At 37.1% G+C, this 14,257-nt stretch overlaps 2 protein-coding genes across 3 annotated transcripts; one reads left to right on the top strand and one right to left on the bottom strand.

Annotated features, from left to right (window-relative positions):
* Nucleotides 1-44: 44 nt before the first annotated feature.
* Nucleotides 45-6,061, top strand: LOC306879859 (translation initiation factor eIF2B subunit beta-like). The gene is made up of 8 exons (XM_079433079.1): nucleotides 45-380; nucleotides 1,151-1,271; nucleotides 2,491-2,642; nucleotides 2,727-2,890; nucleotides 3,559-3,654; nucleotides 4,064-4,201; nucleotides 4,318-4,384; nucleotides 5,001-6,061. Exons 1-8 carry the CDS (start codon nucleotides 143-145, stop codon nucleotides 5,156-5,158), a joined length of 1,134 nt encoding a protein of 377 aa, XP_079289205.1. The 5' UTR covers nucleotides 45-142; the 3' UTR covers nucleotides 5,159-6,061.
* LOC306879858 (zinc finger CCCH domain-containing protein 14-like) lies at nucleotides 5,270-14,028 on the bottom strand. 2 transcript variants are annotated; one of them, XM_079433077.1, is made up of 17 exons: nucleotides 13,778-14,028; nucleotides 13,411-13,453; nucleotides 12,194-12,308; nucleotides 11,812-11,852; nucleotides 11,254-11,413; nucleotides 10,191-10,488; nucleotides 9,938-10,104; nucleotides 9,734-9,831; nucleotides 8,683-8,811; nucleotides 8,338-8,415; nucleotides 7,465-7,624; nucleotides 6,953-7,152; nucleotides 6,718-6,847; nucleotides 6,055-6,191; nucleotides 5,900-5,976; nucleotides 5,563-5,669; nucleotides 5,270-5,466 (listed from the first exon to the last, which is right to left on the bottom strand). In XM_079433077.1, exons 1-17 carry the CDS (start codon nucleotides 13,811-13,813, stop codon nucleotides 5,463-5,465), a joined length of 1,980 nt encoding a protein of 659 aa, XP_079289203.1. In that variant the 5' UTR covers nucleotides 13,814-14,028; the 3' UTR covers nucleotides 5,270-5,462. The 2 variants fall into 2 exon arrangements, with proteins under 2 accessions (XP_079289203.1, XP_079289204.1); XM_079433078.1 differs by having other exon boundaries at nucleotides 10,191-10,485; nucleotides 13,778-13,949.
* Between the last annotated feature and the right edge of the window lie 229 nt (nucleotides 14,029-14,257).

The following is a 14,257-nucleotide window of genomic DNA, read 5'->3' as shown; positions in this document are numbered from 1 at the left end:
GGTTTTACATGCAGCAATTTGTTTTGTATAATAATCTATTCAACAGAAAGCACTTGCTAAGTGTTGATCTGGATGGACGGTTGGTGGGGCTGTTACAACTCAGTCCTGATCGCCGATAAATAACAGAAGAAGAGCAGGATTCATGAACCGGAGGAGGTTCTGTTCAAGCTTTCAGGAGAAACAGCGCTTTACTGAGACACCAGTCAAAATGCCCGGCGCGGATAAAGAGACGGATCTGTCCGAGCGCATCGAGTCGTTTCTGTCCGAGCTGAAGCGCTGCGGCAGCGGGGCAGGATCCCTCCGGGGCTCCGCGGAAACTGCCCGAAAAACGACTGCTTTACTCCGCAGAATCACCGCGCAGGCTCGCTGGAGCAACGCCGGTGAGTAAGCACTCGAGATCGGATCAAAACCCTGTCTTGCTCGATACACGACTTCACTTTCATCATTCCCTGTTCCTGCCTGTGGTTTACAGCAGAGCTCTTCAGTCTTTCATATTCCTGAGGGACCCCATTATAAAATTTAAATACGGTTATATATTTGCTTGTAATAAGATCCAGTTTACGCTATGAAAAACAAATGAATGTCATAAATATGTAAAATATTATTCCAGTAATTTTTTTTTTCATTAGTTACATTTTTTTACTTACTGTAGTACTGTACACACACACACACACACACACACATATATAGTTGTTCATTTTAACATTTTTATTTGTAAGATTTATTTTAATATGTATTGGAATATTTGTTTTTATTATTTTCATAAATTTTTCATTGCACACACATAAATGTATTTTAATCTTATTTCTCTTCACCTTTTTTTATTTATTTATTTTTTTTACATTTGCTCTTGGACCCCCTAGCACTTTCTTGTGACCCCATATTACAGGGATCCTCGAATCTGGCTCGTGAGATCCACTTTCCTGCAGAGTTTAGCTCCAACCCTGATCAGACTCACCTACCTGTGATTTCTCTAGTGATCCTGAAGACGATGATTAGCTTGCTCAAGTGTGTTTGATTAGGGTTAGAGCTAAACTCTGCAGGAAAGTGGATCTTGCAAGCCAGATTTGAGGATCCCTGCCCTATGGGGTCGGCCCGTTTGAAACCCTCTGGTTTACAGTATCTTGAAGTCTTTGGTGTGTTTTTTCAGGTGAGCTGATGGAAATCATACGGAAGGAGGGCAGGCGGATGACAGCAGCACAGCCGTCTGAGACCACCGTCGGTAACATGGTCCGCAGGGTGCTAAAGATCATCCGAGAAGAATATGCAAGGTATCTGAAACCAACCTTATAACTTAATTCCCCCTTTCCTAACACTAATATACAAAACCTGCAGGAGCGAATGAAAACTGTATTTATTAGTATGCATTATCTTTGGTACACCAGCTAATATTTTCTTTAAATATCACAGTCAAAAAACAAACATGGTAGCCAATCAAATTTCAGCATTTTTCTCAGTGTGAATGACAGATGAGGTCTGGTTAAACTGGATAAACCTTTTCCTTTTGAAATCGGTGGTCTCTTTTGTAACTATCACTAGTTTTGTAAGCGGTTTCATCAAACCCTAAATCACATGATCAGTCATATCTGGAAAGATACATGGTGGATGTATGCTTGAGCTGTTGGTGCTTGTACCCCGATTCTGGCTACTTGGCTACATTTTTTTTTAAATTTAAAAAAAGTTGTCGGGACAGATTTCCCGGGAAACTATATACTTGCACATAACTGAACCTCGCAGGCGAAAACGACATAAAACCCTGATCAACATATAGTTTGTTCAGCATCACATCTGCTCTTTACAAAACAATGTGTATGGTTTACCCTGACATCTCTAAACCATTTACTATTCGGTCTGTTTGCCTAGAAATAGTCTTAAAGTTATAATTTCCATCGTTATGTGATTATAAATGGCAATGGATATTTTGTAACGTTATTTTAAAACAACTTATTTTATCAATTCTAAACAACAGCGGCATATAATTACCTGCTTATGAGACATATTGGATATCCATCTTTCTTTCGTTATTGGTCGAGTTTTGATGTTATTCGTGACATTTGCTCTGATAAAGTGATAATTTGTTGTCATGAGCCCAGCTCGCGTCTCAAGCCATCAGATTCCTCCGCGCAGAATATTGGAGCCGCCGAAGCACAACTCGCATAGCGACCAAATCAATGTTCCTCCGCAAATAACGTGCCGTTTTATGTTACATAGTGAAGCTTTAAGGTTACAAAGTAGTAGTAGTATATTTTAATTTAATGCCATGTCAGCATCTTAGGCTATTTTCATGACAAAAACAATTAAAAAAAAATAAGTATAACCAGCAAACAAACAAATACAAGTTATATGACAAGATTTTTTTTACATTAACATAAAAATTCAAAACGTTTTCTGGCAAAATTAAAAAAGATGAATATCAACATACTGGTTTTGGACCATGATAGGGAGTAAACAATTGTAATTTTTAGATGAACAGTCTGAACCTCTCCTCAGGTCCAGAGGCAGCAGTGAAGAGACGGATCAGCAGGAATCTCTGCACAAGCTGCTGACGTCTGGAGGATCCAGCGAAGACAACTTCAGACAGCACTTCACTCATCTCAAAGCCAATGTCATTGAAGCCATCAACGAACTGCTGACAGAACTGGGTGAGAATCCATAGATGCTTTGATCCAGAGAGCTGAGAGCTTTTTATATATTATTGTAATGCTAAATATGCCTGTGATGTTTAGAGGGCACCACAGACAACATCTCCATGCAGGCTCTGGAACACATCCACTCTAACGAGGTCATCATGACCATCGGCCGCTCCAGAACTGTGGAAGCTTTCCTGAAAGACGCGGCGAGGAAACGCAAATTTCACGTCATCGTTGCAGAGTGTGCGCCCTTCTGTCAAGTGAGTACATTTTTACATCCATTATATTTTACTAAAGCAGCTCTCGAAAACATCTCATTACTGGCAAATAATTGAACGGACAGCCAAAAATTAATAACACGGTCATGTTCAACCATGTAGTAACACAAAGGCATGTTTAACCATTATGTACTATTATTGAAATTGATAATTCATTTTGTTTTAAATAATAGTATTATATAACATTTTAACATTATTTATCATGATTTATTAAGAAATGCATAATGATTCATTAATAAATTCTATTTAATATTTAACATTACAATATTGTACTTAATAGATATTTAAAAATATACTGTTGTAATAAATAAAATTGACCAACATTTCATTAACTTATTATTAATGAATACGTATTAGATTTTACTATAAATAATTATTGTAAATTATTAAAGTTTAAAAGAAAAAATAAATTTAATGTTTCATTAATACATTTTACTATTTTTATAGACATTTAAATACAAATGAAATAGTATTATCTAAATTATTTCTATTGTATTTATATTATTAGTACTATTTTTATATGAATGTTTTAAGTGTTTAACTTCAAATTGGTGTTGGTTTTTAAGCAAGTGTAATAAGTGGTGTTGTAAATTGAGGTCCTTCATAGTAACTTGACTCAACTCAAACTTTTCACTTTTTTTGTCCATCAGGGACATGAAATGGCCACAAATCTTTGCAAAGAGGACATTGAGACAACGGTCATCCCAGACGCGGCCATTTTCGCTGTAATGTCAAGAGTCAACAAGGTGAAATTATGAATTGAAGCCTAATGCATTGATTTAATGATCCAGAATCACACAACTGGAAATGTTATATGTTGTAAAACATTGGCCGTTTCTCAAATGGAAGGCTGCATCCTCCGGAGGTCGCATTTGCAGGCTGTATACGTCATCAATCCTGCTTTAATTCAGTTAACTGAGCATTATATTCACGAGTCATAAGCATATTACAACAATTTACGCTTAACCAAGAATAATGGACATTTATAACTGTTAATATTCTAAAATGAGATGATCTTTATGATGTATGCAGCCTACAAATGTGACCTCCGAAGGATGCAGCCTTGCTTTTGAGAAACGGCCATTGTGTTACATGTTAGTCATACACAGATTCTAGTTTATTATTACTAAATACTGGGCTGAATCACTTGTTCAGGTGATCATTGGCACACAGACGGTTCTGGCTAACGGGGGTCTGCGGGCGGTTAACGGCACACACACACTGGCTCTGGCTGCCAAGCATCATTCGACTCCTCTCATCGTCTGCGCTCCCATGTTCAAGCTCTCGCCGCAGGTATCCGACACCCCGCACAATCACACTTACACAATTCAATTCATTAAATTAAAGTCAGTAGATAAGATCTTGTACATGCTGTTTTTGAGGTTTCATTTGCATCTTTGTTGTTGTAGTTTCCTAATGAGGAGGATACATTTCATAAATTTGTTTCACCACATGAAGTGCTTCCCTTTACTGAAGGTACTGTCACTCAGCAACATTTTACTCCTTTAAACACCCTCAAAACTGAAATTAAGTTTAGGAAAAAAAACGAAAATTTGCTTTGAAGTTACTCAGACCAAGATCTAGAACAGATTTGGAGAAATGTAGCATTACATCACTTGCTCACCAATGGATCCTCTGCAGTGAATGGGTGCCGTCAGAATGAGAGTCTAAACAGCTGATAAAAAACATCACACTCCAGTCCATCAGTTAACATTGTGAAAACGTCTTGTGAAAAGCTGGAAAAAGCAATATTATGGATGAAGGACTTATATTTTAGTTGGAAGCAAAGGTATGAAGTTAAAAATGTCTTGATGGATTTCTTACAAACACACAGCTTTTCACTTCACAAGACATTAATTGATGGACTGGTGTGGATTTTACTTGTGATGTTTTATCAGCTGTTTGGACTCTCATTCTGATGGCACCCATTCACTGCAGTTGATTCAAATCAGTCCTGATGAATAAAACTCTTCATTGTTTATGGACAATCAGTAATTCTACTGTACAAGAACTAGTTTTACTTTTTGTATTAGTAATAGTCATTGTTAAAATTGTGAGCAACACTTGTCATGAACTTGTTTTCTGTTTCCAGGTGAGATCTTGTCTAAGGTCAACGCTCACTGTCCGGTATTCGACTACGTCCCTCCAGAGCTCATCACACTGTTCATCTCAAACATCGGTGGAAACGCTCCGTCGTACACTTACCGTTTGATGAGTGAACTTTACCACCCTGAAGATCATGAACTCTAGACTGGAAAATAAAGAATCTGACTCCCATGATAGGCTTTCAAGATTCTGTGATTGTGAATTGAGTGAATATTTAAGCTACTGATCTATAAGTACAGAGTAAAGACAACATTTGTGTGAGTGTATTGTTGACATTTAATACACCAAAGATATTATTACAGCTTACAGAAACTTGCAATTTTATAACTCATTTGTTTTAAAAATTTGTCAAACAAAAAGCACAACAAAAATGATGCTAGAGACAGAGAGCTCTACATGAACCGTAGAAAAGCTGCAGCTCAGCCGTGATCATTCACTTGAGTGTTTCTCAACTGTGGGAAAAGTAACAGACAATTGCTCTTTACAGATATTTGAGTCACAAGTGCCTTTTATAGGCTTTGCTGCAGTAGTCTCTGAGTTTGTGGTACCTGTTCTGTGTTTTGGTCCATTTCAAAGCACTTCTGGGCGGCACTGCCACAGCTGGATGGTAGAAAGTACAGCCCGCTCGCTTACACTGCGCCGCAAATCTACACGGCTGTGAAAAACAAACAAAACGAGGGATTTGAAGCATTTGAATAAAAGTTAAAATGCATAAAAATAATAAGAGAGATTCATAAAACCTACATTTGGAATAATGTGCATAAGAGCAGGAGCACAAGAGGAAACATTTGCTTTATTTGACATTTCAGAGACTGTTGAAGTTCTTAAACTCCACATAAACAGAACTCTATCCCTTGAAGTGAAACGGGCTGCTGTAAGACTCACTTTGGGGTGGTAGAATGGACAGTCCAGCTTTTTACACTCTGGGAAGAAATGGCACACGGTGCTGGCTGGAGCCGGATCTGCAGGGTCAGAGGTCACAGTTTAAAGGTCAGCGACCATTTAGAACACATTCCAATGTATTTCATCATCTTACACACCTGCTCTTGTAGGCTTGCTGTTGAGTTTGCGGCTGACGTGTGTGAATGGACAGTCCGCTTTGGTGCACTTGGCATCAAACTTACAGTTTGGATGAATGAACAGACACTTGTTGCCAAATTTACAGTTGGGAAACATTCTGGAACGGAACCAAAAAAGACATTTGCATAATACGCTTCACTATGTATGAATATGAAAAGATATGTCTAAAATGATTAATTATGAATTACTCATTTCCAGCACCACTGATAAAGACAGGAAAGAAAAAAACAGACATTTATTCATAATTAATAGAATTGACTGAATAGAACAAATACAATTGAATGCAAAAATTAGAAAAAGAAAGCAGACTAGTCCATTGTTGATTGCTGTAAGTTGAAAAAATAATAATAAAACAAAATAGAATGAAAAGGAAAACAGACTAGTCAGTTGTTGATTTGGTGTAAGTTAAGAAAATAAATGAAGTTAGTAAAAAAAAAACAGAATAGGAAAAGAGACTAATTAGTTGTTGGGTTTTTTGTTAAAAAAAGAAAGAACGAACCCCCCCTCCGAATAGAATACAAATAATAAAAGCAAAAAAAAAAAAATCAAGTTGTTGGCTGACTGGTCCACCATGCTGTGTGTTACGTGGGTTTGTCAGTCATGGGCTGGTAATATGTTCTCACTTGCACTGTGTGTTGGGGTGATGGTACAGACACTCGTCTCCAATCTTGCACGCAGGCCAAAACTTGCAGCGTTCTGAAAGTTTCTGTCGTTTAGCCTGAACCGGCTCTACGTCCATGTCCTCCACTCTATCTGCAGGACAAAGACAGAATGAGGGTGAGCAGGGGAAATCAGAAAGGAAGGTTACATTTTCCAGATACAACTTCCAAGTCCTCTGAAACATGATCTTCATCTTACCACCAGTGTTTAGAAACTCAGTGCCGAGTCGGAGGTGGACGGCAGGTTTGGGTCCATTATTTTCAGAAAGGTTAGAGGTCGTATTGAACTCATCCTCAGGCTCCATGTCCTGATCTGTGCGGTTTGCTAAAGGACTGGGAACTCCATCTAATGTCACGATGAACTTTGGACTCGCTGCTTCCACAACCTCCGCTCTCTCTCTGCAGACGAACAGAATGAGATATGATCATTGCTGACTGGAGTAATGCTGAAAATTCAGCTTCGTATCTCAGTAATAAATACATTTTGAAATATATTCAAATAGAAAACGGTTATATTAATTATACTTCACAATAATTCTGCTTTACTGTATTTGTGTTTACTGTGATTTATCCATTTACTGCAGACTCGATGAGCAGAAGAGATTTCTTAAAATAAAAAAAACTTACCGACCCCAAACTTTTGCATGGCAGTTTATCTGCATAAAAATATGAATCTCAACATTGTTTTCGCTTGAAATCTGCCCGTCATACCTGGCCTGCACCATTCGGGATGTGATGGGTGGGTCTTCGGTTTGATTGACAGCGCTAGGCCTGCTCCTCACTGGTGGAGTCTGTTCAAGTTCGGGTCTCCTCATGATAAACGAACGTGTGTCCAGAGCGTCGAGTCTCGCTGCCTCCAAAACCTGCAGCTCTGAATTAAAAAAACAAATCTGATTAAGTACACTACTGTTCAAAAGCTTGGGGTCGTAAGATTCCAGTTATCTTATGATCAAAAAAGCATGAATTTGTAAACAAAAAATAGTAATATGTAATTTTTCAAAGATTCTTTGATGGATGGAAAGTTTAATAGAAAATCACTTATTTGAAATAGAAATCTTCTATAACAAATGTATTTACTGTCACTTTTGATCAATTGAATGCATCCTTGTTGAATAAAATGATTAATTTCTTAAAAAAAAAAAAAAAATGTATTGACCCCAATCTTTTTTAACGATAATGTATATTCAAATATATTCTAAACGGTCAGTTGCTTTAGATGTTGATTAGATGGTCTCTTCCTGTCTATGTGTGTGTGTTCAGTCAAAAGTCTGGCTACAAAAGACTACTGAGCATCAAAAAATGTGACTGAATGACTTCCATTGTACAACTAAGGCTGATGATATAAGGGGCAACTTTTTGAGCAATGTTGCAGTCAGCAGGCAACCAGGTGAAACACAGGGCCCATGTCCGATCTAAAATATCCAGATAGAAATTTGTTACCCATTCTCAATGTGAATGGAACGTGCCCAAGAAACATTGCTCAAAAAAAGTTGCCTGGCAAAATTGCTCAAAAAGTTGCCCCGTGTATCATCAGCCTAAGACAGACTTTGTTGTCAGAGGTCAAAATTAGGTCATGTCCCTCACGGTATTCACTGAGCTGCTCTTGACTGTCCTCTTCTGGAAGCTCCAACTGCAGACGAGATGCTAAAGCTATGGATTGTGCTGAAAAACACAGAAAATAAATCAATTTGTAGATTGATTTCCTGTTCCTACTGTTAACACAATATTTGAAGAGTTTGTTTGCAAAAACAGATAACTCCATTTCTTTTTTTTTCAAAAATCATGTTTTTTTATGATTTTTTAACCTAAATCAAAATAACCCAACTGCAATTTGATTGACAATGAAAAACAATTTCTGAAAATGGTTAAAAACGGAGTTATCTGTTTTTGCAAATGAACTCTTAATTTCTTTAAGCAACAGACGCTCACTATTGTGCAGTGTGTCCTGGGGCGTGAGAGCGTGCAGGTGCTCCTGGACCAATCGGATTGCAGCATTATTCATCTCGTCACTCGCCAAACGTGTCCGTGGCGCTACAGGAACTGTCTGCCGCTGGGGAACTAGACGTGAGAATACAGAACAAGGGTTATCATTAATAACTAATACTACAGCTTTGAAGACCCCCGTTCTAGTACATCAAGTTGCAATAATTCAAATACATTACTAAATTAAAACAAACTAATTGAATTACTCAATTGAAATAAGAAATATGAAGTTTTATGTTTCGATTACATTTCAGTTAACGTTTATTTTAAGTAAAAATTATTTTTAATAGTTTTGGTTTTAGTTAACTATAATAGCCCCGCGTTGCAATAATTTGTTCTTTCATGTTCTTAAATCAAAATGAGAGAGATCAGTACTTCATGGCCACAATTTACTAACTAGAAGAAACAAATTCTTAGTTCATGGCTTCAATTTAACTAAAAAGCAGGAACAGATTCTTTATTCAAGGCCACAATATATGTGACCCTGGACCACAAAACCAGTCTTAAGTCGCTGGGGTATATGTATATATAGCAATAGCCAAAAATACATCGTATGGGTCAAAATTATCCATTTTTCTTTCATGCCAAAAATCATTAGGATATTAAGCAGAGATCATGTTCCATGAAGATATTTTGTAAATTTCCTACTGTAAATATATCAAAACTTCATTTTTTTGATTAGTAATATGCATTGCTGAGATCTTCATTTGGACAAATTTAAAGGCGATTTTCTCGCACCCTCAGATTCCAGATATGTAAATAGTTGTATCTTGGCCAAATATTGTCCGATCCTTACAAACCATACATCAATGGAAAGTTTATTTATTCAGCCTTCAGATGATGTAGAAATCTCAATTTCGAAAAATTGACACTTAAGACTGGTTTTGTGGTCCAGTGTCTCATATGTATTTTTCCATATGTCATGTGTGTGGCTCAGTAAATAACTACACTGTGTTAAACCAACTGTTATTTATTAATTATAATGCATATGATGAACCTGTGTATGTAGTGGTTTTATTGATGGATTCCTGAGCTTCTGAGATTGCTTTAAGGATCAGATTTTTGTTGGCTTGTTTGCCTGGTGGGAGAGAAGGCCTGCAAAACACACAAAACACCAAATTAATCTGGTAAGAGTAAACAATCGATTATTAATAACCATATTTTAAAAATATCTTTTCCATTATTTCAGAGAGGAACATACTTGCGCTCGGGTTTCAATGGCAGAGACACTTTGCTGGCAAGACCGTAGTCCTCATCTTCATCATCCTCCTCCTCATTCAGATCATCACTCTCCTGTCCACGTTCATGACCTCTGTGAACCCGAACCACCGAACTGGCTACAGGCGCCTTTCGTTTCCGGGACAGTTCCTGCCAGAAGGTTGCCATTCATTGAGGTGATGAGCTATGGCATCATGGACTAAACTGATGCTTTCACTATATCGAAATTCACTCACCCTGCTGCTCTCCACTGAGCTCCTGTAGCCCCGGCTGGAACCTGACCTTTCCTGACCTCTCGTGACGTCTGAGGACCTGTAAGCATCTGCAGTTTGTCTCGAAGACTCCAGAGCTGGCCGTGGCCTATCAGCAGTCGAGCGGCTGTATAAAGCCTGAGAGGTCAAGGCAGGGGGGTCATAGCCAATGAGGTCATCGTCCAGATCAGGCTTGATGTCAATCACAGCTTCTACCGATGCCTCCATCAGCGGTTTGACAGCGGAAGTGAGTCTGGAGGGTCTTTCAGAAGAGCCTCTCCTGCTAGATAAAACAAACACTGGTGAGCTTGTTATCATCAGTAGTAATGGTTAAAGAGATAGTTCACCCAAAAGTTGATGGGAGCTATTGATTTCTATAGTATGGACAAAATTACAATGGAAGTCAATGGCTACTGTTTGGTTACCAACATTCTTCAAAATGTAAAATATAATCTTTTATGTTCAGCAGAAGAAAGAAACTCAAACAACTTAAGAGATTTTCTTTTTTGGTGAACTCTCTCTTTAATTTGCAGTGATTTTGCTGATTTGCTAATTAAATACTACGTCTGATGCATATGGCACACAAAAGTGGAAACACTTCAGGATTTTCGAAGTCATCGTCAGATTGGTTGAATTATACAGGATTTCCAGGAGACGTGTGTGTCATGTTCTTTAACGTTCCGCCTGGCAACAAAAATGCCGTGACGCCAAACCCCCTCACGAAAGAAGAAAGTCGTCGTGTTTACAACGGTGACGACGAGCGCTTATCAGGATCAACTAAGCGCTGAATTTTCAAAAGTATGTGAAAAATTTTAAGTTCGCGGCATTAAATCTTTAAAATACGTCAGAGAGTTTTACACACCGGTCTGTTATTGTGGCGACATTTCCACGCCCTGAAACGTGACGTTGAACAAAATGAAATGTGATTGGTTGTTTGACATTTTGGTCAAACTGCCTCATGGGCGGGCCTTGGCCAATAAAAGCTACCATAGATTCCAGACCTTCAGCCGTCAGTCTGAAGGTCTGGCTACGCGAGACTATTAAATACCTGGTGCGGTTCTCATGGGCGGAGCTTGAGACTCGCCCCTCCAGCTTATCAGAGCGTGAGCTGGAAACAGCGAGAGCACGAGGCTCCGCCCCCCTCCTGTTGTTTTCTGCTGGGATACTGGTCTCTGAGTGCAGAACGGATGGATGGAGAGATGTGGGCTCTGCAAAACAAATAGAAATATTGGTAAACTAACTTAACCACACTAAAAAATAAAAAAAATGCCTTGGCAACTATCCGATAATTTTATTAAGTTTAAACTGAGACAATAAAATTAACAGGAAATCTACAAAAACTGAAATAAAAATGAAAAACTAATGAAATTATAGAAATAAATGCGAATTCAGAATTATATTTCAATATAATTAAATCTTAAAACCGACACACATGGAACATCTGACAAATTTTCCAGTCAATAGGTCACAGTAAAATTCAATGTTTAATTACTACGAGTTATTAACTGTAATGTTGAATGCAAAAAAGTTCAAATAAAACCATGCACTATAGTATGTAAAAGTCTCACGACATGACTGTAAACATGATCTCCAACATAACACATACCAACTGCAACCAATCTTAGCTTCTCCAGAACTCCACGTAACCTTCAACACACAAACAGCATTTACTTCATTGTTTTATACTTTATTAGCACAACTGTTTTCGACATTGATAATAATCAGAAATGTTTCTGGAGCAGCAAATCATCATATTAGAATGATTTCTGAAGGATCATGTGACACTGAAGACTGGAGTAATAATGCTGAAAATACAGCTTTGCATCTCAGGAATAAATTACATTTTAAAATGTAAATATAAAACAGTTATTTTAAGTTGTAATAATACTTAACAATATTGTTTTTCCGGTATTTTTTACTTTTTTTTTTTTTTAAACAATCTCGCCAACCACAAACATCCCAAATTAGATAGGAAGTGTTTCACCTACCATACGGTGAACTTGATTGTATTGTTGCCTAGAAACAAGGACAGGTCATCAGCCATCTGCTTTGGGTTTTTCTTATTGGCCACCATGACCATGATGTAATCCGGAAGCTCCTCGTCTGACAGAGACACACGGTAACATGTTTAATCTGATCTGAACACAGCCAGTGAACCATCATATTAATGCAGAAATCATTTAATAGAGATCCTGTTTCCCACCCAACAGCATTTAGACATGAAGATGGAAGAATTTACTTCTGATTTAAATTAACCCTGAATAATAACTAATTTGTATAATTTATTCTTATTGTTTAAATATAATTGCTGCTTTCTATGTTTACTCTGTGTTGTTACTTTACTTAAAGGAATAGTTCACCCCCCCCCCAAAAAAAACCTTCACCCTCAGTCTATTAAAGATGTTTTTTTTTGTTTGTTTCTTCATCAGATTTGAAGAAATTTAGCATTCCGTCAGTTGCTCACCAATGGATCCTCTGCAGTGAATGGGTGCCGTCAGAATGAGAGTCCAAACAGCCGATAAAAACATCACAATAATCCATCAATCAACGTCTTGTGTATTGAAAAGCTGTGTGTTTGTTAGAAACAAATCCATCGATAAGAAGTTTTGCTTCTGGCTAAAATATGAATTTATGAATTTAAATAAATAAATATGAATTTATTTATTTAAAATATGAATATGAATTATCTATCCATAACATTGATTACTCAAGCTTTTCAATTAACAGAATAGCTTTTGACATGATGTTAATTGATGGACCGGAGTGGTGAGGATTATTGTGATGTTTTTATCAACTCTTTGGACTCTCATTCTGACGGCACCCATTCACTACAGAGGATCCATTAGTGAGCAAGTGATGTAATGCTAAATTTCTGATGAACACTCAAACTTATCTATATCTTGAATACATTTTCAGTAGAATTCCTTTAATTTTAAGATACTCATTTTGTAATTTTACATTGCACAATATTGTATACAGCTGTGCTGCAAACATTTTGCAACACAAATATAAAGCTTCTATAAAGCCAATCAAAGTGCAAGAGTGAGAATGTAATTGTTCATCAGCTGTAAGTGTGACTTTGATTTGATTCTTTAAATAGTTCACAGAACTTCCTGTTTTGCAGATGTAAAGACTAAAGAAAACTAATGAAACAATGCAGAAGTGGATTAAAAATAAATTATGCATATCTGATGTGAGCTCTTACCCACATAAGCGCCGAGCTCTTGCAACTTTCCTTTGATGGCAGTCTGAAAAACAAGAAATTACACTATTACACGAGAAGACTAAACAAAACTTTATCTACGCCGATATATTACCGATCATGGCATCAAATGACAATCACATGATACTTTAGAACATATCATTCCCAACGTACCTAGTGAAGATCACTGATATTCAAACACACAACAAACTTGTACTATATTAAAAACACTCCAAACACATTTAATAAAACAGATATGCACATAAAAGGAAAAAACGAGCAACAACAGCCACTCGCTCTTAACAGGAAGCATTCATCACAACACAGCTGTAGATTAGCCAGCACGCTAAACACATTGTAAACGGCTTACCCTTATTTTCTTGCTGATCTCAGTTCCGATCTCCATATTTGTTTGGTTTGTTGTTTCCCCTCGGATTCAATATATTACTTAAATTAACAGGACATTGAGAAAATAAGACGGAAGAACAGTTCGCTGATGCTAGGCCTCGCGTGCCGCCGCTCTATTCATACTGCGCATGCGCAGCCGGTTGAGCACAACAGTCTCAGGTTTAATTTACTTTAAAAAAATATATATATATATAAGTGCCCAAAATGTACAATAGTTTAAAAGGGCTCATTCTTTTAAATGGCTCACTTCTGATATAAATAAAACTAAATAAATGTTTTTTTATTGTTCGATAATAATAATGCAATATTAATAAATTATAACATTTATTATTTTAGTTTTGATTAGATTATTATTATTTTGAGTCATTAACTAAATCTTTCCTATAAAAAATGGTATAAAACGTGTTTTTTTTTTTATCAACATGGATACAAATATTAAAAG

The sequence above is a fragment of the Barbus barbus genome (genome assembly GCF_936440315.1).
Source record: "Barbus barbus genome assembly, chromosome: 14".
NCBI lineage: Eukaryota > Metazoa > Chordata > Actinopteri > Cypriniformes > Cyprinidae > Barbus > Barbus barbus.
Note: the sequence above shows the minus strand (reverse complement) of the source record. Positions and strands in the feature narration are given on the sequence as shown.

What these genes read in the sequence shown, in the direction of transcription:
- LOC306879859 (XM_079433079.1), top strand. Translation starts at nt 143, where the DNA reads ATGAACCGGAGGAGGTTCTGTTCAAGCTTTCAGGAGAAACAGCGCTTT. An exon ending in AGTGTGCGCCCTTCTGTCAA is followed by an intron (nt 2,891 to 3,558) that starts GTGAGTACATTT and finishes TTTGTCCATCAG; the next exon opens with GGACATGAAATGGCCACAAA. An exon ending in AGTGCTTCCCTTTACTGAAG is followed by an intron (nt 4,385 to 5,000) that starts GTACTGTCACTC and finishes TTCTGTTTCCAG; the next exon opens with GTGAGATCTTGTCTAAGGTC.
- LOC306879858 (XM_079433077.1), bottom strand. Translation starts at nt 13,813, where the DNA reads ATGGAGATCGGAACTGAGATCAGCAAGAAAATAAGG. An exon ending in ACAATCAAGTTCACCGTATG is followed by an intron (nt 11,853 to 12,193) that starts GTAGGTGAAACA and finishes TGTGTGTTGAAG; the next exon opens with GTTACGTGGAGTTCTGGAGA. An exon ending in TCCCGAATGGTGCAGGCCAG is followed by an intron (nt 7,153 to 7,464) that starts GTATGACGGGCA and finishes GTTCGTCTGCAG; the next exon opens with AGAGAGAGCGGAGGTTGTGG.